Source organism: Podarcis cretensis (assembly GCF_951804945.1).
Source record: "Podarcis cretensis genome assembly, chromosome: 3".
In the NCBI taxonomy this organism is placed as follows: domain Eukaryota; kingdom Metazoa; phylum Chordata; class Lepidosauria; order Squamata; family Lacertidae; genus Podarcis; species Podarcis cretensis.
In genome coordinates, this window is record NC_137172.1 from 30198711 (window position 1) to 30221810 (window position 23100).

The following is a 23100-nucleotide window of genomic DNA, read 5'->3' on the forward strand; positions in this document are numbered from 1 at the left end:
AGGGGCTGGTCTACTGCTGGCATTCCCACCCTTTCCAACACACACCTCCCCTCTGCCACCTTTTCAGACCGCCTCCTCCCCCCCAAAAAAACCCATTTTCTTCCTTTCCAAGGCCTTTACAGCCCTATTCTCTCCTTCTCTATTCAGAAAAAAGTTCCACTGAATCCAGTGGGGCTTATGCCCAAGAAAGTGTGCACACGATCGCCATCTTTATTTGTGTTACCGTTAATGCGCACGCTGTGCTCAACCCTGGCAATTGCTTTAAGTATGAGGGCTCAACCCTGAATTGTATGTTGATAAGAAAACGAAACAAAACAAAACAAGGCCCTGGGGAGAGCGCATCCCCCTCCTCCCCGTGCTACCTACAGAGAATCGCATCGCTGACTAGCAGAAACAGCTGACAGATCACAGAAGCGTTTCCAGGTATTGCTTAGCAATCAGGTTGCAATCCTATAACGACTCCCTTGGGATACGCCCCGTTGATGTCAATGGGAATTATTGATGTTAAGACTGCACTGTTTAAAAAAAGGAAAAAGCAACTCTCCCCTGCAGTTCCCCTCGTCTCCTTCTAAAGTTGAAAAACCACGCGGAGTTAGGCGCATTTCAATCCACGGCTTGCAGTGGGTCCCCAGATGAACTACAACTCCCATCACCCCTAGCTAGCAAGGCCAGAGCTAAGGGATGATGGGAGTTGTAGTCCCAACAACATCTAGGGACCCACAGGTTGAGGACCGCTAACCCAGCGCTGGACGGAGCTGCGCAGCCTACCCACCTTCGCTTTTCTTACCAGACGCCTCACCCAGAGCGGCAGCCGCGCCTGCGCTTTTACGCAAAGGGTTTCCTCCTCCAATGGAAGCGCGCGGACTTTCCCTGCGGCGCGCCGGCGCTGTGCGCCTTGGCCGCCCCTTTTCTCCGGAGGTTTGGGACAGCCATGGCGGCTCCAGCGGCGCTGCAGAGGAGCGTGGTGGCCCCCGCGGGGAGACACACGGCTTCCGTCGTCTTCCTCCACGGCTCAGGTGGATGAGTCCGACCGCAGAGCGTTCTGTAGGGGGCGCCACCGCGGAAGCCTCCCCAAGCTTCGCCAATAAGGGAGTGGGCTGCTTGCGGTGCCATTTCACAGCAAAGGCGCACAGAAAGGGGCGTAGGGAGAAGAGAGTTGGGTGTTTTATATATACTGGAATCATGGAGTTGTAGAGTTTGAAGCCCCCCTCCCCCGAGAGTCATCTAGTCTAACCTCTGCAATACAGGAATATCAAAAAGCATCCATGGCAGATGGCCGTCCAAACTTTGCTTAAAAACCTCCCGCCAGCTCCCAAGGGAGTGTCCACAGCTCTTCCTTGAAAAGAAAGGTTTCAGAAGTTCAAGGCAGCCGGAAAGGTGGTCTCAATCCTGGATGAATTGGCAGAGATGCGGGTACCCTCGGGTGGCACATTGCTGAATGAAAGTTGTGCCTATGAATTCAAAGCACATCCGGTGTACATTTAAAGCACGCGACTTCCCCCTGGGCATCCTGGAGACGGCCGTTTCCCCCTCACAGCTAAAATTCCCAGCACCCTAAGCAAGCTATGCTTCCCAGGGTTCTTTGGAGGAAATTGCATGCTTTGAATGAGTATTGGATGTGCTTCAAGTGCATGGTGTACCTGTCATTTTACATCTGGGTGGTGATCTTTTAAATGGGCTTGGGAAATTGGCCATTCTGGTGTTACTGGAATCAGTCACCCATCAGTCCCAGCCAGCATAGCCAATAGCCAGGAATGACAGGAGCTGTAATCCCAGCAGGAGCTGCAGGGCACCAGGTTCCCCATTTTTTGTGTATTGGCTTGTTTGTTTACAGAGAGATTGGACAATATTTTCCTGTGACTTCCTTATTGCAAAACTAAAGCTAAAAACAATAGTTCCATTGGGGAAGCAGGTTTGTTGCGCAAGAGCTACAAATCGCCTTTAATTGCACAACTGGAATTTGACAGTGTATAATTGAATCCCACCCGAAATTAGTCTGGAAGCGCATTTAGGGGGACAGGTCCGATTGACATTCTTCCTGTGCACTTGCATCTTGCTCCACATTGATATCCACTTCCTAGCTACAACAGTACCAAAAGCAGTTTCACCTTAGAAGTGTGTGCCTTCCGCGTTTCCATTGCCTTTCAGTTTGCACTGATTTTTAAGTTGATTTGGGGGACGGATGTATGTGTGGACAGCACGTGCTCCGCCTCAGAGTACTTTAGCGCCTGTGAAACTTTCATCACCTTAGGGCTACCTTGTTTACCTGACCACAGGCATGCTGAGATTGTTATTCCTCGGCAGGTGCTATCCTCTTCCAGCCCTTTCATTTGTAGTGTTTGCGTAGGTGGACTAGATCAAAGGCTTTTAGATGTGGTTTTAAATAAACTTTTTTTTTTACACACACAAAAAAAGTGTGAAAGGGGTTATAGCACTCTAAAGTTGTTTAAAATGTTTTTACTACCTGAGTGTAAACTTGTGTTTATAAGGGATCGTTTTTCATGGAAATCGGGGGGGGGGGGTTGAGTTGCAAGTACGAGGCCCAGAGACAACATCTGTTCCTCAAGTGAAAATTTATTCAGAGTATGAACTCTTGAGTCCCTTTTCTCATACCCCCTTGCTGTGTAGATTTCAGAATGTTGCAGCTGAGGGGGAAAGAGGACCAAAGGATGGGATGGCACAGTACCAGGCCATGACTCACTGCCAGAAGCATTAAACCTCTAAATGCCAATTTCTGGAAATCCCAAGTTAGGAAGACAGTGTTGTGCTCAGGTCCTGCCTGTCCGCTTCACATTGGTATCAGGTTGGCCGCTTTGGAAGCAGAAGACCAACAATATTTGGAGGGCCATGAAGGGTAGGCAAGGCTCTTTGCCTGAACGTGCATCAACCATAAAGATTTGGTGTGCACCTTGGACACTCCCGTTAATATACATTAAAGACTGGCCTGGGGAAATTTCATAATCTATTGTTAAATGATAGGTTGGGAAATGAAGCTGCATGCTGGATGACTCAGAAACTATGAGACTCAATGCCACAGGAAGCAATGATGGCCAACCACTTGGATGGTTGATGGTCTCCGGCAGGCTAGGGACAAAGGTGAAAGCTGTTTCCTAGTTCTGCTGGATCTCTCAGTGGCCTTTGATACCATCAACCATAACATCCTTCTGGACTGTCTACAGGGGTTGGGAGCTGGGGGCACTGTTATACAGTTGTTCCGCTCCTTTCTCCTGGTCTGTGTCCAGAAAGTGGTGTTGGAGGATGAGTGTTCAGACCCCTGGGATCTCACATGTGGGGTACCTCAGGGTTCTGTCCTCTCCCCCATGCTTTTCAACATCTACATGCATCTGGGAGAGATCATCAGGGGGTTTGGGCTGAGTGTTCAACAATATGTGGATGATACCCAGCTCCACCTCTCTTTCAAATCAGAACCACTGAGGACAGTGAAGGTCCTGTATGAGTGTCTGGAGGCGGTTGGAGGATGGATGGCATCTAACAGATTGAGGTTGAATCCTGACAAGACAGTACTGTTCTTGGGGGACAGGGGGCAGGTTGGTGTGGAGGACTCCCTGATCCTGAATGGGGTAACTGCCCTTGAAGGACCGGGTGCGCAGCCTGGGAGTCATTTTGGACTCACAGCTGTCCACGGAGGCGCAGGTCAATTCTGTGTCCAGGGCAGCTATCTACCAGCTCCATCTGGTATGCAGGCTGAGACCCTACCTGCCTGTGGACTGTCTTGCCAGAGTGGTGTATGCTCCACTTGGACTACTGCAATGTGCTTTGCGTGGGGCTACCTTTGAAGGTGACTCGGAAACTGCAATTAATCCAGAATGTGGCAGCTAGACTGGTGACTGGGAGTGGCCACCAATACCATATAACACCGGACCTGAAACACCTACATTGGCTCCCAGTACGTTTCTGAGCAGCAGAGACATCATCTTGCCGACCAAGGTCCGTATACTTAAAGCTATGGTTTTCCCAGTAGTGATGTATGGAAGTGGGAGCTGGACCATAAAGAAGGCTGATCGCCGAAGAATTGATGCTTTTGAATTATGGTGCTGGAGGAGACTCTTGAGAGTCCCATGGACTGCAAGAAGATCAAACCTATCCATTCTGAAGGAAATCAGCCCTGAGTGCTCACTGGAAGGACAGATCCTGAAGCTGAGGCTCCAAAACTTTGGCCACCTCATGAGAAGAGAAGACTCCCTGGAAAAGACCCTGATATTGGGAAAGATGGAGGGCACAAGAAGAAGGGGACGACAGAGGGCGAGATGGTTGGACAGTGTTCTCGAAGCTACCACCATGAGTTTGACCAAACTGTGGGAGACAGTGGAAGACAGGAGTGTCTGGTATGCTCTGGTCCATGGAGTCACGAAGAGTTGGACACGACTAAACAACAATAACAACAACAATGTTTCTGAGCACAATTCAGTGTGTTGGTGCTGACCTTTAAAGCCCTAAATGGCCTCGGTCCTGTATACTTGAAGGAGCGTCTCCACCCCCATCATTCTCTTCCAACTCTATGATTCTATGATTCATTCAGCGCAGACACTGAGGTCCAGCTCCAAGGGCCTTCTGGCTGTTCCCTCACTGCGAGAAGTGAGGTTACAGGGAACCAGGCACAGGGTCTTCTCAGTAGTGGCACCTACCCTGTGGAACACCCTTCCATCAGATGTCAATAAGCAACTATCTGACTTTTAGAAGACCTCTGAAGGCAGCCCTGTTTAGGGAAGCTTTTAATGTGTAATGCTATATTGTGTTTTTAATATTCGGTTGGGAGCAGCCCAGGGTGGCTGGGAAAACCCAGCCAGATGGGTGGGGTATTATTATTATTATTATTATTAATAATATTGGATGGCTTCTGAGGAAGATTGGACAGATTCATGGAGGAGGAGAGAGCTGTCAATGGGTACTAGCCATGATGACTGTGCTCTGCTTCCATAGACAGAAGAAGTCATGCTAATTACCAGTTGCTTGAATCTTTTGGAGGGGAGGCTGCTCTTGTCCTGCTTGCCAGTTTCCCACAAGCATCTAATAATAAAAAAGCATTATCTGGTTTGCCCCTGTGAGAGAAGGATTCAATGGGAGTAGATGGTCCATTGGCTCCTCTTGTTATGAAACGTTCCTACGAGAAGTTCAAGTAAGCAAACTTGTTAAGCTTTCTGACTTGCCATCCTTTCCCTTACAATATTTTCTTCCAATATACTCATAATTTATATTTGTTATTCATAAAAGAGGAGCTTTTGTTTCACCAGTTGGCAAAATTGGGGAAACAAAAGTCCTCCAACTATCACAAAACCACATGTACTCACCTGGGAATCTGTTTGGGGTAATCTTTGGACAATGTGATCCTGACTTATTTCTGTGGTTTGTTAACTGACATTAAGGCAGCGTTCCCTGCTTCAGTTATCTGGCTTAATACAAGCTAGGATCTTTGCACAAAAACTAATCTATAACAGGAGAATAGGCAGGGCACTGGGGGAGGAGTCCCAGCTCCATAGCGTATGGAGCCTGGAATAATCACCTGAACTTGGTAACTGAGTGGTTAGTTATCCTGAAATCCAATAAGGTTGAGCACCTTTGTCCAGATGACGTTCTGTTTTTCTCTTGAATAATGCAATTCTATATTTGTGTATTATGAAGAACAAGGCCTGGCCTTTGGCATTGTGTAGATATCTAAAGTACCCTTTATCTTTCTGTATTACTTAGGTGATACCGGCCAAGGAATAAGAGACTGGATCAAAGGGGTTTTGAGTCACGATTTGTCTTTCCAGCATATAAAAGTCATTTATCCAACAGCTCCTGCCAGGTATTTATTTAATGCATTTTTATACTAGCCTTCCTTTATTCCCTTCTTTAAAAACTGTTTGTTATTAAGGTTGTAACTAATTGACATAAAGGTTTGCAGATATGTCCTAAGTTGAATTTGCAAAACTACTTTTCTCCAGATATGTTGTGACATTCGCATTTACCCCCAGTGTGAGGGCAAGTTGTAAGTAAGCTGTATACTGTGTTTATTTGATGACAGAGGTAGGCTTTGACTTCTGATATTTAACCACTTATAGGAGGAGGGTAGAACACTCCACCTCTGCTCTTCAATATGTACTGGGGTTCTCAATGAATTATCCCTCAGTATGAATAGCAATACAGGTTCCCTAGTCCATTGATAAATCCAGCATCCTCCATCTGAAAAAAAAATCTTAGTGTCAAAGCCTCCAGCGAGCATATATGCAAGCGCTTTTTGAAGTGGAACAATAAAGCTTTTTATTCTTTAAAAAAAAAAAAAAATTAGAACAATTATTTCAGGATTTTGCAGTACATGTAATTGTGCCTCCCCCCCACACACACACACATGTGCACATGTGTATACAGTGGTACCTCAGGTTAAGTACTTAATTCATTCCGGAGGTCTGTTCTTAACCTGAAACTGTTCTTAACCTGAAGCACCACTTCAGCTAATGCGGCCTCCTGTTGCCGCCATGCGATTTCTGTTCTCATCCTGAAGCAAAGTTCTTAACCCGAGGTACTATTTCTGGGTTAGCGGAGTCTATAACCTGAAGCGTATGTAACCTGAAGCGTATGTAACCCGAGGTACCACTGTACTACCCCCTAGAGAAGAATAAAAATTAATGCTCAGTTTCTATATTTGTTTTTAAATAAATGGCTCTCGTTAGGATCTTTGGCTTCAGCGCTCTCGCAAATTGTCAACCCCATTCACATTTCCTGAGTTACCAGCAGTGAGTCTGATGTCACTGTTTCCCAGAGATCAGAGGAAGCCTTTCTAAAGCCATTGTCCTTCCTTCCTTCCTTCCTCTCTCTCTCTTTATTTTTGGGCTCTAATGTACTGCCGCTGTTGAGACCTTTATTAATGATGCTGAGGAAGGCAGATCCAATCAGGGTGAATGGCAGAAATGGCTAATGCAGCATAACACTCTGTGCGGTGTTTAGTTGGCTCTCGAAAGCTGTTTCTTTGATCCACTAATTAATTAATCTGAATTACTGGAATTAACCAGATTCCGTCTCCCTGGTGCCAGCAGGCCAGCTGTGCAACCCTAAGATTTGTTGTGCCACTAAGTCAATGATTAGCATATAGAGCATGCCAATTGCAGCACAGGCATCAATTTGTGGGTGGGAATATTTTAGGTTTTGTGATGCCATGTTGCCAGGTCTGTGTGAAAAGTAGGCAGAGCCTTCTTTTTTCTTCTTTTTTTAAGCAATGCAACCACAGCTCACATTCAGCGACAAGGCCAGCATGGCAGAGTTTGCCTGGAAAACTCATCAACCAATGTGATAAACATCTGTGGGGAATACTTTAAGTATAGGCTGTCTTCCCACAGTCAGAATTTGGTGTAAATCTGTGATTCCTAAACTGTGCTATGACAGGCATACTTTTGTGCTGCAACAGGAACTATAAGGTGGCCCTTAAGGACTAAAAGATTGAAAATGGCGTACGCTTTTACGGACTACAGTCTGCTTCATCAGATGCATGACATGTTACCCGTGTGTGTGTGTGTGTGTGTGTGTGTGTGATATGTTATACACACATAAGAGCCTGCTGAACCAGGCCAGCAGCCTGTCTAGTTCTCACAATGGCCAATCAGATCCCACAGAGACCACCAAGAGGCCAGCCACATACACACACAAACCATAGTGTAAATGGGAGTGTAAATAGTAGCATCAGAAGGAAAGGAAGAGAAGTCCAGCTGATATAATAATAATAATAATAATAATAATAATAATAATAATAATAATAATAAAAAAATTATTTATACCCCGCCCATCTGTCTGGGCCTCCCCAGCCACTCTGGGCGGCTTCCAACAAAACACTAAAATACAATAACCTATTAAACATTAAAAGCTTCCCTAAACAGGGCTGCCTTCAGATGTCTTCTAAAAGTTTGGTAGTTGTTTTTCTCTTTGACATCTGGTGGGAGGGCGTTCCACAGGGTGGGTGCCACTACCGAGAAGGCCCTCTGCCTGGTTCCCTGTAACTTGGCTTCTCACAGCGAGGGAACCGCCAGAAGGCCCTCGGCACTGGACCTCAGTGTCCGGGCAGAATGATGGAGGTGGAGACGCTCCTTCAGGTATACTGGACCGAGGCCATTTAGGGCTTTAAAGGTCAGCACAAATACTTTGAATTGTGCTCGGAAACATACTGGGAGCCAGTGTAGGTCTTTCAAGATTGGTGTTATATGGTCTCATTCACAGAAAGCCGGCACTTGGTAACACAGGGATTCTAGCATGGGTAAGCCAATTAACACACATATTGTGTCCATTGCTCTGATTCAGGCCACAAGTGATAGCATTGAAGGAGCCGCAAGACTCATGGTTTGGAGAATCACACTTTTCCATTCCTTCCTTCCATGCAAGCAATCCAGCCAGAACAACTTCCCCCTGCCCATGTACTGTTCTCAGGGTTCTCCTGTCGCTGGGTCCAAAAACCTCCAAGGACATAGTGTGTTAGCCAGTGTTTACATCTGACATGAGGAACTGTGCCCCCCCCCAATTATCCCTGGCCCACCCCTGGGATTGCTGGCTGCGGCTGATGGGAATTTATAGTCGATAACAACTTAAAGGGGAGCCTCCCACCCTCTGGTTCGCATGCAGGAGGTAAATTTATGGGATGTGTTTTTCGAAAGCAGAGTTCTAGAAGGTTCATAGTTGTGGCCAAACGATACTTTTGCAAACCCTGGCAAACTTACCGGCTGGGAATTACGGTTTGCATTTGCATGAGTCATTGAATTAAGGGAGATGTAGAAATAACAACTGCATCAACTTTCAGTGGTTAAATATAACTTCTAGCGTAATCAAAGACATGCTTACTCAGAAGCAAGCCCCACTATGTTTAGTGAGGCTTTTTTGCAGGTAAAACTGCATAAGATTGCAATCTTAATCTTTTTTGTCTTTTCAATCATTGTGAGTAAATGTGCTGTAACTGAAGTCAGGGCTTTAAAAAATACCATGCGCTGCCACGTCTGTCCAAGTGGTTTTTAAAAGCAAACGGGGCAGACATAGCTGCAAATTTATGTTTCAGCTGCTGGAAGTGTGACTTAAGCCTTTTGTTTTCTTTTGAATGTCTAAATTTGAACAGAATACTGCTCCTTTTTTGTTGTAGCCTTTCTGTTCAATAGAAAGTGATAGTTTAAATTGGCATTGTAGCAGCTAACGTGGTCAAGTTAAAATTATGTCGTCTCCACTTTTTTGAAATAACTATGCCATACCTTTTTATGTTTCCCTTCGGCAAATCTAGGTCAGAGAATCTTTGCGTTATGTAGCATTTCCTTCTTGAAATTATTCCTGCTGCAAATCCAGAGTTAACCTATCAGTAAACAGAGATACCCTACATGTGTTCTTTTCAATAGACAACAGATAACTTACGTGCTTTTCAGGATACATTTTGCAAAGAATTTTGATCTCTTTTCATTTGAGTAAATATTTGTGGAAAATGGCTTACAAAGCAATGCAGACTCCCACCCACCCCACCTCGAGCTTCTCATAGGCGGTCCCTTGCTCCTTCTCTGGCCATGGTACAGAATCACTAATTAATAATAATAATTTTATTATTTATGCCCCACCCATCTGGCTGGGTTTCCCCAGCCACTCTGGGCAGCTCCCAACAGAAGACTAAAAACAGAATAAAACTTCGAACATTAAAAACTTCCCTAAACAGGGCTGCCTTCAGATGTCTTCCAAAAGCCAGATAGTTGTTTATTTCCTTGACATCTGATGGGAGGGCAGGTGCCACCACCGAGAAGGCCTTCTGCCTGGTTCCCCGTAACCTCACTTCTCACAGTGATGGAACTGCCAGAAGGCCCTCAGTGCTGGACCTCAGTGTCCAGGCTGAATGATGGGGGTGGAGACGCTCCTTGAGGTAGACAGGGCCGAGGCCGTTTAGGGCTTTAAGGGTCGGTACCAACACTAGTCAGTTTGGCCCTGTTTCAAGTATATTGGCAGCTACTTGATCCACAGTAGCTTTTTAAAAATCATAACTGGGCTGAATCAGTAAAATTGTGTCGGCAAGATTCCAGTGCATAGTTCTCAAGCAAATATTTCATTAATTCCCATCTCTGTTCACCAACCTCAACCAACACAGACTTGTCTAGATTGAGATCTTTATAGATGTCTACAAGGGAGTCAGGGGTTCCTGTACTTTGGTTCTGTTTTGTGGTGCCATCAATGAATCTCAGGAGAAGTTCAAGTCTCTTTGCATTTCTTTTCTACTGGATCTCTTTGCTTTGGGCAAATGGATGGTTTTTAGGCGGGCAGTGTTAGAGAGCTCACATATAGGAGTTGTAGTCAAACACTTGGAGGGCTATGGGTTCTCTGCCAGTTGAGGCAAAACCCAAGCCCTGTTGGGCCCAGTTGTGCAAGATTTCACTAGAGATTTTAGAACTCTATATTATGGGCACCTTACAATTTGTCTCCTTATCCAGAAATGTGTTATTTCTCGTCACAACATCCAGGTAACTCCAAGAGGCAAGAACTATTTTCCTTGGTGTCTCTTTTGGAGGCTCCATTCATTTATGGTTTTATTCAGTACTTTTATAACTGCAAGATCAAGTGATGACTTACATGTGTGAATGGACCATACAGAGAGGAAAACCCAACAGCCGATCATCCAAGTATACGGAAATCAAGTAGAGCGACAAAAGAGCCGTGTTTACACCGATGTGTAAATCAGTTCTTCCAGGAGGAAGCTAGTAAAACTAGCGCCAGGTGTACCTGAATTCTTTCTTTTTGTCTTAGACATTGTAGTTTTTGCTTCTGGAGGATATGCAGTAAAGAGATTAAAATGATCATAGTTGCCCCAGGATTCCCCAAGTGCAAGTACTGAGTCCTCCCTCCTCTGCTGGAGTCTTTTAGTTGCTCTTGGTTCAGGCATTCACAGTGTAATATTCGGTGGGTTGCTAGCTTTTAATATTATATATATGCTTATTGAAAAGTTTGGATGCCTAGATAGTCCCTGAGGAAGTTTAGATTGCCAGCTTTATCCTTGCATAAATATAAACCTGAAATGCATTCTAGCTTATACTTTAAAACCAATCCATTACGGTAAGTCTTACATCCTAAAGTTTCTGAAAGTTTGGAGCCAATGAAGTGATACAGGGGCAGGTTTAAAGTATATGGCTGTTTCTAGTAGAGGAAGACTTCTTTTTTGTGTTAGAAATTATTTTAATCCTTTTTAATGATGTTTTGAGGTTTTGAAGTCGGCTTGGCTTTATAACATACGGACATGGAAACTGGAAAACCTTACTGCAAAGCCTTAGGATTAATCTGCATTCAGTAAAGTAATTAAGCATATGCATCCATCTTTGATGGGTGAAGAACTAAAATGGATGAGATCCTGGGCCAAGTGGTTAAATCAACTCGCGTTGAAATCGGGGACACTTTAAACATTGTGTAACTTTGGTTGGGTTCTGCCCAGGGCTGATGGAAGCAGAAGAAATTTCAGCAGACGGCATTTATTACAATGAAGAAGCAGAGCTGACATTTTTAGATTGTTATTTTTGCATGTGCACATACATTAATCTGCTCTTCAGAGTGGTAGTTGAAAACGTTGGCATCGGTGCTGATGGCGAATGCTTCTTTTGCCAATGGGATGAGAGCCAACAGACGTCAGGAGCTAGTACCAGCGGATTAATCCACACAAAGAGGGACGTCAAGAAAAGAAAAGAAACCTCTTTGTTCTGTTGTTGAAGGAATGGCATCTTTACTATAGCCACGTCTACCCAGATTTAGCACACACAGTTTGCAAGAAAAGGCTCTGCTGGCTGCTTCTTTTAAAAAAATAATAAAAAGGTGCAGTGTTTGCTTCTCTGTACCATCTGACAGCCTAATTGCCCATTAAAATTAGGCTTCAGATCCACACTGTATCGTCCCTTACCTGACAAATGTTTTATTTTGCTGCTAAACTGGATTGATGGTTCTGGAACCAGGCTGAGTTCCAGAGCTTCTTGGAAGAAGTGAGCTACAAATTCTTCTTTCTGTTACACTTTAAAAAAAAGATGAGAAGGGGACAGCACCCCCTGTTTAAGCACATGCATTTTGAACTAAACCTTCTCTTGCATTCTGATTTAGAAGAGCAGATCATGTGCAAAAGGGTCAGGCAGGGTACCATTAGCGTTAATGGAGGCAAAGGATACAGACTTTTGGAGGAATGGCTGCACATGTTGAAAAGAACAGGGGAGCTCTATATGAAAAGGGGAGCTCCATATGTGCATTGTGGTAACTATGAGCCAGTTGCGTTGGGTTAATGAAGATCAAATCACACACAGTAGTGACAGCACTTGGGTTAAAGTAGTATTTATAAGCCACCTTTAACACAGGTTCCATACATCTAACATGGAATAGTTTCAGTCGCATAGAAATATGGGGATGGAAAGTTTGTAAACTGTCTTCTTTAGTGGGAAGTTGCACTGCAATTTCAAACCAAAGCCGTACCTGCAAGCTGTTACAAACCCCATAGTCAACAAGTATAAATTCTGGTGCATCTGCAGTTCCTAAATCAGGCCACCAGTTGTCATTAAGGAGGAACCACATTTACAGATGCCGTTCAAGTCATCTATTGAAAATGTTAATCCAAAGGGATGCAATCCCATATAGGAATGGGCCAATATGCACCATGTAGGGAGCAACCAAGGAAAGAATGGACATGCACTGAAAAGTTGAATTTATTATTCATTAGAATCTTTTATATGCCACCTTTAAAGCAGATGTTGCCAAGGGAGCATACAACAGAGCAATTTGAGGGGTTTTTTTCTTTTTCCATAAGATTTTCTTGGAGGCTTTTTCATGATATAATAAGATAAAATAAACTTATCTAAATAAAAACAGAGAAAGAGAAAAGAAAACACAGAGTCCTCTCTCAAAGGGATCTCTTGACTCCCGTCTCACACAGAAAGTGGTAGACCCTCCCAGCTCTCACCTGGGGGCTTTCTTTTCTTCTCCCAAGTCTCTCAACCTGGGAGGTCTTCCCTTCCCTGTCTCTCACTCAGGATCCTTCCATCCATTCACCACCTTCATGTGCTGGTATAATCCTTGGACCCCCAAGGATACAACATGGCAATTTGATATAATCTATGAAAACACATTGAAGTTTTGCTATAAGCAGAAAGACGCGGTACACTTGGGGCTCTTTTTAATCTCCTAGTTCTCAACTGAGAGAATCTCGGATACCTAATCTCCAAAGCCACCCAACAATTCAATATGGTGGTGCTGTTGGTTGGTTGATTTTATACACTGGTCTTAATGGTATCACACACAGACATACGCAGCTCCACTTACCGTATACAGTGGTGCCCCGCAAGACGAATGCCTCGCAAGACGGAAAACCCACTAGATGAAAGGGTTTTCCGTTTTGGAGGTGCTTCGCAAAACGAATTTCCTATGGGCTTGCTTCGCAAGACGAAAATGTCTTGCGAGTTCCTGCGGGTTTTTTTTCCCTTCCCCCCTTTTTCTAAGCCGCTAAGCCGCTTATCAGCTGATCCGCTAAGCCGCTAAACCGCTTAACAGCTGATCCGCTAAGCCGCTTAACAGCTGATCCGCTAAGCCCCTAAGCCGCTAATAGCGCTAATCCGCTAATGGGCTTGCTTCGCAAGACGAAAAAACCGCAAGACAAAGAGACTCGCGGAACGGATTCTTTTCGTCTTGCGAGGCACCACTGTATCTTAATACCAGGGCTGTCTGTGGTCCAGATTACTGGAAGGGTTTAAAAAGCCAAATAAAGAATTTCTGTCGTATGTTTTACATTCAAAGTAAATATGGTCTTGTTCACCTTGTGGAAATCTCCATTAGGAAGGTGATACAAACAGCAAACTAATTCCACCTGCTGTATTCATAGCTGTAAAGAGAACCTGAAGCCAAATCTGGTCTGTGGCTCCATCCATTGGTCCAAGTTCTTGGTGTTAAGTAAAGCTTACTATTCTACCCTAAATCTCAGGCGAAAGCCTTTTTCACTCTGTAAGATCTGATGAGTTGTAACAATCTAGGTACAATTGCTTGGGGCAATGGACTTTTTCTCTTACGCAGGCATGCCTTCTTGACATACATTCCCTCCAAATTACTAAGACAGCCACCCGTAATTTGAGCCTTACCTGGGTGGCTGAGTGACAGCCATCCATCACCACCCCCACCCTGGCACACATGGAGAGGCCCTAGGGCGTAGCATGGCTTCCTGATTTCCATGGCTATATATTACAGTTTTCTTCTTACACCTTTTTCATCGACTTTTCTTCCAGACCATATACACCGATGAGAGGGTCCTTGTCCAACGTGTGGCATGACAGATATAAGATCTCTAATGATTGCCCGGAACATATTGAAACCATTGACTCAATGTGTCAAGCACTTACGAGTTTGATTGATGATGAAGTTAAAAGCGGCATTGGAAAGAACAGGATACTCTTGGGTAAGATTTAGAAAGAAGAAAATATTTGACATTTGTAAGAGAGCTCATCCTGTGAGTGGAGCCAAACCGGGGAATGTGGTGAGTGGTTATAGAGGCTTTGAGCAGCCAAGGAATCCCTGAATGCTTAGGTAGGGATTGTGCTAATGTCTTTTCGGTGCTATCTTCAGCCATTATAGTTGGAAGCAACCATTATAGTTGGAAGCAAGTTCTGTTTCACCAGAGTTCGTAACACGGAGGTTCTGTTGCAAAGAGGAGACCCATCATCTGCTTCATTTGAGATGGGTCTTTTGAAGAAAACAGGGCAGGCATATGCTCTCTCTCTCTTGACACCACCTGACATAGGTTTTCTTTGCATCCCAGTTGGGATAAGAAGCAGAGCAGTAGTTGGAACAGATTCCATCTTATTATCTGAAAATGGGAAGTTCTGCTGTGCAGAACTCTGTTGAAAAAGCTAGCAACTGCACAAGAATAATGCTAATTTATTTGGAAAGTGCTCCAGGTTTTCCAGGCACAGTACATAAGTTAAGATTAAGAAAACAATGCCGTCTCTGACTGCAGGCTTAACCTCCTAATAGACATAATAAAAAAGGGGATAGGGAGGAATGAGATTCAACTGGATGGCTCAATTGCAAGGAGCAAGCTGGTGCCCATGTGTTGGGTTTTCTTTGCTGCATGCAACACCACACTTGTGGGAGGAATGAGATGCTGTGCCTGGGAGGTGGTAGAATCACTGCTTCTGTTTCAGAGGAATTGTGGCAATGCAAGCCAGAAATAGGTGAAAAGCCCTAAGTAAACACGCTGACTTTTTGTGGCTACCAAAGTTTAATTGTGTGATGGAATGGCCACTGAGCAAATTACTTCTGGGAAAAGAGGAGCTAAATGGCCGTTTTCCCCCACACAGCAGGTGGAGAGGGCAGTGCTAGCTGCCTTCTCCCATTCCTGCATCGTGGTCATCCCCTTCCACAGCTTTCAGTCAGTTTTGACGAGACTTGAGCAGGGCAACATCCTTGTGGATTGAGGCCAATGTCGCCTATCTCTTACACAGACTCTATGGCTGCTCAATGCCTTCTAGACGAGGCTCAGAAAACACGTGAGAAATTTGCACGAGAACCTATTTTTGTGGAAATACGTTTTACTTAGAAACTATTGTTGCTCTTTAATTATTATTAAATTATCCAGGATCCCACCCACCCACCCCCGAACTGGATCCAGCACCAAAGCAATTTGGGGAGGGGGGTGGGCAGGACTAATGTTTAGCTAGGTTTTAATTAAAGACTGTGTCTTCTTCCCCCATGAACCGAGAACAGGGGGCTCAATCCTAGGGGTTACGCTTTGAGAGGAAGCTGCTTGTGAAGTATTCATTTAGACCAGGGCTTCCCAAACTTGGGTCTCCAGCTGTTTTTGGACTACAGTTCCCAACATCCCTGACCACTGGTCCTGCTAGCTAGGGATGATGGGAATTGTAGTCCAAAAACAGCTGGAAACCCAAGTTTGGGAAACTCTGATTTCGACCCTGCAGCCTAAACCAGGCTTCAATTCACTATTGTAGGGATTTTTTAAAAAAGAGATGATAATTTTTTTCCTTCATTTATGAATCGCTTCTTATGAAGCATCTTGAAGCAATGTCACAATACAATAACAAAAATGCAAATATAAAAACTATTTTGAATCCCGTACGCTAGTGACTGGGGGGGGGGGGTCACAAAAACTAAGTGCAAAGCTGATTTGACAGGAGTAAATCAATCATTTAATTTTTCCAAAGTTCAAGCCATGTGCAAGGCAGCTTACAACATATAAAAAATTACATAACTGCCAACATAACAAAACTAGTCATAAACAGTAAACAAAACGTCAAAAAATATAAACTGGAAAATTTCCACATAAATCATAAGATCCAAAATAAAGATGTAAAAAATTAACATCAACAATGTTATAAATGTGAGGGTGTGTGGTATAGAGGCAGAAGGAAGTTAATGTCCAGCTTTTTCCAAGCAAACGCCACTAACAGACCTAGCAAAGGACAGACAAGTGATTCTTTAACATTACACGGCATTCTACCCTATTTCATTTATGAACTGCCCTCCATTGCATAGCAATCCCAGAGCAGTTTTCAGTAAAATGGTTACAACGCAATACAATCAGTACATCAGAATACTATTAAGGGGCTATCCAGGACTTTACCAGGGCTATCCCAGTGCTTTGGGGAAGGGATGATGAAGCAAAGTGAATGTTCCACCAGTGCAAGGATTTCTGCTTGAGCCAAATAACGTTCTCCCCATCCATGCCCACTAAATTGGTTTGAAGGGAGACCCCTAACACTTTAGGGGAGCAGATTTGAGGAGGGTGTGGGGCACGCAGAGGAAAGATGGGGAAAGTAAATCTGGGCACTGATGGGACCTATGGATAGAATACAGCCCATAGCTTGACAACATACTATGCCCTCTCTTCGTGTGTGATTGCTCACATGAGGAAAAAGTTCTCTTCACATTTGAGTGAAATTGGTGTTGAGAGCACACCAATGAATAATCCAATATTGAGAAAATTTGCTTTTAATGTGGGAATGTCTAAAATCCCATCCAGATGCCACCAAGATCCTGAACGATGGAGCCAAAATACTCCTTGCCTGTTTTCTTTCTGGATCTGGCCACTCCCTGCTCTTTGAAGGGCCCTGTTTGCCTTGCCTTGGTGGCTCCTTGCCCTGGCTTGTGGAAAATGGTCTACAGAATCTGTTTGATCTGGTTTCGCCATTTTACCTGCTGACACTGAAGCATATGAAGAGGAGCAGGTGTCTTCCATAGGGCCGGCTGGGAGGGTAGCTACACACAGCTCATTGCACCGAGGCCCAGAAAAACAAGGTCTTGGAGGGGGCTCTTTTGGAGAGACATTTTCTGTCTGGGAATTCACTTTTGGGAGAATATGTTTTTGCGTGGAACCGCTCTGCTTCACAGAGATGGCTGAGCTGACTGGTGGCTGCCCAAGGAAAACTTCCTTTGGAGCTATTTAAAAAGAGCAGGTGAATTACCACACCATTTTTAAAAATAAGAATAAAGTAATGCAGTGAGTACATCTTGTATCTTAAGATCTCTCTCTTTTTTTTTTTTTTACATAAGTGACAAAATAATAACTGTAATTCAACTGGTAAGCATCATTTCAATAACTCGACTAGAGCCAAGCTTTCTCTTGGTTTAATAATTGTCACTTTTTCCATTTTCAACAACCTGCCAGTTTTTAAGCATCATTTCTTTTTTGTCTATTTAAATACGTTACGCTAATGCACATTAAGTTCATTCTCTGTGCATACGGTGAACAGACCATAGCTCAATGCAGAGCGCATGCTTTGAGTGCAGAAGGCCTCAGGTTCAACCCCTGACATCCAAGGTTTGTTTGCATTTTCAAAGGATCACAAAGCATTTGTCACGAAAGACCTCTGAGACCCCAGAGATCTGCTCCTAGTCAGAGAAGAATATAAGAATACACTGGACAATATATGAGCAGATAGTCTCATCTTTGTGCATACCAAGTCACGTTATGGGCAACTAGTCACTCTTAATAACTGATGGCCCTGGCTATGACTATTGGTTGGTTAATCGGTTAGAATGTTCCCTAGTGTTTCTTGGTTTGTTTTCTTTTTGTTTACCTAGGTATTTAGAGATTTTAAGTTTGGCCTCACTGTAGTTTTGCTTGTTTCAATCATGTAAGAATTGTTAAATGTGTTGTTTCTTGGATCTGTTGCTATGATTTTGTTATTTTTGTATATTGCATTCTCTCAGTTCATCTTTATTACTTTGTTCCCCATTCTGGGAAAATATTCCGTTGTGGCTCACCAGATGTTACTGAACACCCATCGTCCCTGACCATTGGCTATGCTAGATGGGGCTGATGGGAGTTGGAGTCCAACAACATTTGAAAGGCCACAAATTCCCTATCTCCATTTGTGTCACATATATTGCAGGATCGGGTGCAAACTGCAGTTTTTACCTCTGCTGTACTGGCAGTGGAGTAAAACCATATATGATTTTTAGCTTTCTCTCTCGAAGTCTTTGCTTCCTCTCTTGTAGTTTTCTCAGGACCGTTTTTTCTCTCTCCCTTATTTCTTCCTTCTATGAGTTTGGTACGCCACAGAAATGCTGATCCAAGCCAATGGGTTCCTGCCACCTGTAGTCACTTTCATAAGCAGCCAATGAAAATAAACCTTCTGTGACAGATCCGTAGACTCGACAGAATGCCAAGGAATACATGCATGGTTTTTTACCCCTTGTTTCATTACAATAACACAGGACACACAACTACTTTATTGTTGATTGCTAGGCTTCTTCCGTAGCTACTGAGCCATGGGAGAAGGAATATGAAAGTTGCCGTGTTTCCTATAAATATTGGCATATTCATTGGCTTCTGGGTCTGGACAGGATGACGAAGAAGAATGAGAAAGGGGACTGTCAGTTACTGAATAACACCCTGCACTGAACTCGTTGAAATAACTTGACTGGGGCAACTGCTCTGCTTAGCTGTTCTGTGCCAAATGCCCCCATTATGTTATGTGTGGCCAATTTCAGACTTAAATGGCAACCACTGTATTTCTGCTGCAAGTGTATGCACAGTAAACTTGCTCACTTCAGTAAGTTTTAAGCAGCATCACTGTGCCAGGATTGTAGTCAGAGCCAAGTTTCGAGGCACCATGTTCTGTTGTTTTTTGCCACAAGCAACCTACCACATATAACTGAGATAATTAAACAAACCTTGTATGTCTCAGTCTGTATGGTATTACAGTGACGTCATTGGACAGACATATTTTGTCCATCCAGTGAAGTGTTATTGTTAGAGAGGGAAGAGAATTTTGTTTGGTCCACAAGGCATTTTTTTAAAAGAAGGCTTCTCCTGACATGTAATGCAATCATATAAGGAATATCAATTTTATTTATGATGAAATTGTTTTGCTGGTTTTGGAACTTGTAGGGATGGTTTTCTTGTGTTTCAGGGTGTGTTGAATTGTTTTTATTGTTTTCAGAGCTTGTGCTTTTCTGTTTTATTATGTTTTTTGATTGTACACTGCATTGATGGCTTTATGCTGTAAAGTGGGCTGTAAATTTGTTTAATAATAAGAAGCAACCTGATCTAATATGCAGTTCCTGGACTAATATATACACTGATCAGAATGTAATTATCCTTAATATACCACGTAATGACCAGAAGCCACTTGGGCATTAAGTAGCAAATACATACATCTCCAAATTTTGCAATAATAATAATAATAAATTTTATTTATATCCCGCCCTCCCCAGCCGAAGCCGGGCTCAGGGCGGCTAACAACACTAAAACAGTACAACAGCTCATGGCTCAAAACAAACAAACAAACTTAGCAAAATACATAACAAATGTGAGTTTATTGGGAAGACATTTAGTAATGAGTGCATTGAGATAACCTGTGATAACCTGTGTATTTAAAAGCAACTTTAAGAATTACTTTTAAAAACGCTATAGATTTCTGCAGGAACAGTATGAAATGGACTTAAAAATGAAACATACAGAATTGACACTGACAAGTCCATTTCATACTTCCCTAGTTATTGCAATATACATTTTATTTTTAGATTTCACTTTAGACATTGAAAATTGGCTCCAAAACTCTCTTGTTATGACTGTGCCATCCATATTCTGATCAACACAAGCTTATGCAGGACTAGTGCAGGTTTTCATGGTAAGAATGGTGCTTTGAAATCACAGGATTTTACCTTCAATGATACCCACTGTTTCCAGACCAGGGGCCTGCAAAGCTTTCCCTCTCCATAATTCTCCTGGAGACCATGTTTTTCTGATTAATAAGCTGCAGGCTTCCCCCTACAAAACCAAATTTCAACAAACCAACTTCTGGCATTCAGGTTTTTTCCTGAATAGCAGGAACCACATGAAAGCCGTAAGCTTTTCTGTCCTCACAGAAGGTGATTGCATTATCAGGCGCTGCCAGTGAGTAATTCCAGGTTGCTTTGTGAGCTCCAATGTAAGTGAATTTTAAAAAGAAAAAATAAAAGAAAAGAGATGGAGAGAGAGAAGTTGCAATCCTGTATACACTTAGCTTAGAGCCAGGCCAGTTGATATCAGGGGGGACTTAATTCTGAATACACATGCAAAGGATTCTGCTGCAAATCATTTCCAAATTCAGAACGAGCTTTCAGTGTGCTCCATGTTGCCTCTGTATTCTGAAACATCCAAATGTATTTAGCTTTATGTATGCACCCTTTGCACCAGCGTCTGACCATAAATATGCATCTGTTAATACAGAGCGAAACTTGTCCACTGTATTTTTACAAGTGTTGCGGTGATGGCATCATTCGCTGGAGGGCATAAGGAAATAAGCAGAGGACTCGTGAGCAGTTATTTCTTTTTGAAAAAAGAGCCAAGTGTGTAATAGTCATTCATACCTACATTTTCATAGCAGACCTGTTCTTTCGGAAGATACCTGGAGATTTTGTACTACAGCCCTCATGAGACAAATGGGAAGCAGTTTTGGGGGGGGGGGTTGTTGGAATCCCTGTATGTTTACCTGAGAGTTAAGTCCTGTTGAACTCCGTGGGATTTATTTCCACATGTAAGTTCACAAAATTGCACTTTTACACTGCAGACCTTTGTATATTTGCCTTGTTTAACATAGTGGGTGCCACTTCTTTGGGCTCCCATCGTTTCAAGTCATGGGTTTGAAAGGGTTGTTTTTTTCATCCTTCTGCTTTTCCCCGGGGAAACCTGCTGTTTACCTCTTTAGGTTTTCTGCAGATTGACGTCCGTTCTGATCCAGCAGTAAACCATCGGCTTTCCCAGGGAAATTAGTGGGGCAAACAAAGAACCTCTCAGACTTGTGCCTAGAACCCATGGGACAAGCAGTATAAAACATTGACCACACAGAAGTGTGGATGAACCCCCATTAAGCCTCCATAGAATTGAACTGCTAGATTCCGGTTTGGTCTTCATAATTCACCATGACATGGAAGGGAATTTGTGGCCATCCAGAGGTTGACTCAAGCTCCCATCATCCCTGACCACTGACCATGCTGGCTGGGGCTGATGGGAATTGGAGTCTAGCGACATTTTCCTATTCTCATGCTTTGAGAAGCCACAAAAAAGAGGGGGCACCAAGTAAACCAGAAGTCTAATTGATTTGTCTAAAAGTATGAATAGTCCCTTGGAATCCCTGTGCAACTGAAACTATAAAGTCCTTATATACAGTAAAATATATTGTGGGGCAGAGATTGATTAAAAATCAAAAGTGTTCATCATAGTCAATATGGACTGGGCTGCACAGACATTTGGCAGGCTTTTTTTCTTTGTGAACAAAGATACAGTCTGTACAACTTGATTAAGTTTTAGCTTGTTCAGACGTGTTTCCTACAGGGTAGTGGAAAGCAGAAAGTCATCACTGAAAGCATTTCCGATAGTTTCTCAGAGCTTTGAATGTTTGCTTTAACATTGTTTTTCCCCTTAAAAATCCATAGGTGGTTTTTCAATGGGAGGAGGCATGGCAATGCACTTAGCCTATAGGTACCACCAAGATGTAGCTGGAGTGTTTGCTCTTTCGAGCTTCCTCAGCAAGACCTCTGCTGTTTACCAGGTGGGTACTGAACTCTTTGCTAACTGTTTGTCCCATTGTGGCCATTTAAAATCTCAGAAGGTTGTGCCAGAGTGTAAACCCCCATGTAAGTGGCAGGAACCCCGTACACTCCCTTTTCAATATCTTTTAGTTGAGCAAAGATAATGATTACTCAGTGGTCTCAGTTTTAAAGCTAAGATCTCTGATACACTTTACTAATCACAGTAAACAATGACGGGCTTAGATGGACCAATAGTCTGAAAGTAGAAAGCAGTGGACAATTGGTTATTGATCTTTTCAGTTCCTTACACTTGCTGGATATTCCATGCACTCACTAATCTAGGTGGATCACTGGGTATCCACTGTAAAATATCTCCCTTCACTTCTCTATTGTGGTAACAACACAGATGTCTCCTTTGCTAACAGGCGCTGAAGAAAATTGAAAGGGAACCACCAGAGTTATTTCAGTGCCATGGAACTGCTGATGAACTGGTTCTGTATTCGTGGGGTGAAGAAACCAACAAGATGTTGAAATCCCTGGGAGTAGCGACTACGTTTCTGAGCTTGCCAAACCTTTATCATGAACTAAACAAAAGTGAGCTGGACAAACTGCAAGCTTGGATTTTGAAGAAATTGCCAGAGCAACCATGAGCAATAAATGGAAGTATATATAGAAAAGAAATGCCATGGAATTTTCTGTGCTTTGTGGCTTTCAACCATGTAATATGATGATTTCCTATTAATAGACATAATTCATATTTTCACAGATATTCAAATGAAAATATTAAAAACTCACAGAAACGTAAGTTGCCATAAATTTCTTGAATTTTATTTATTTAATTTACCAGGTCTTGGTTGTGCATATCACTTGCCTATGATTTGTGTATCTATTAAACAGGATGAAATAGAATTATCAAGCTCTAGCAGGATCCCATCTCAATATGATGGATAGCCTGCAAAGTCCAGAAACTTGACTTGGTGGCTCTGTGGTCTAAACCACTGAGCTTCTTAGGCTTGCCGATCAGAAGGTTGGCAGTTTGAATTCCCGCAATGGGGTGAGCTCCCATTGCTCTGTCCCAACTCCTGCCAACCTAGCAGTTTGAAAGGACACTAGTGGAAG

At 43.3% G+C, this 23100-nt stretch overlaps 1 protein-coding gene across 1 annotated transcript; it reads left to right on the top strand.

Annotated features, from left to right (window-relative positions):
• Positions 1 to 867: 867 nt before the first annotated feature.
• LYPLAL1 (lysophospholipase like 1) lies at positions 868 to 22786 on the top strand. Its single transcript, XM_079969027.1, has 5 exons — positions 868 to 1016; positions 5707 to 5806; positions 14235 to 14404; positions 21886 to 22001; positions 22407 to 22786. Exons 1-5 carry the CDS (start codon positions 932 to 934, stop codon positions 22629 to 22631), a joined length of 696 nt encoding a protein of 231 aa, XP_079825153.1. The 5' UTR covers positions 868 to 931; the 3' UTR covers positions 22632 to 22786.
• The last annotated feature ends 314 nt before the right edge of the window (positions 22787 to 23100 follow it).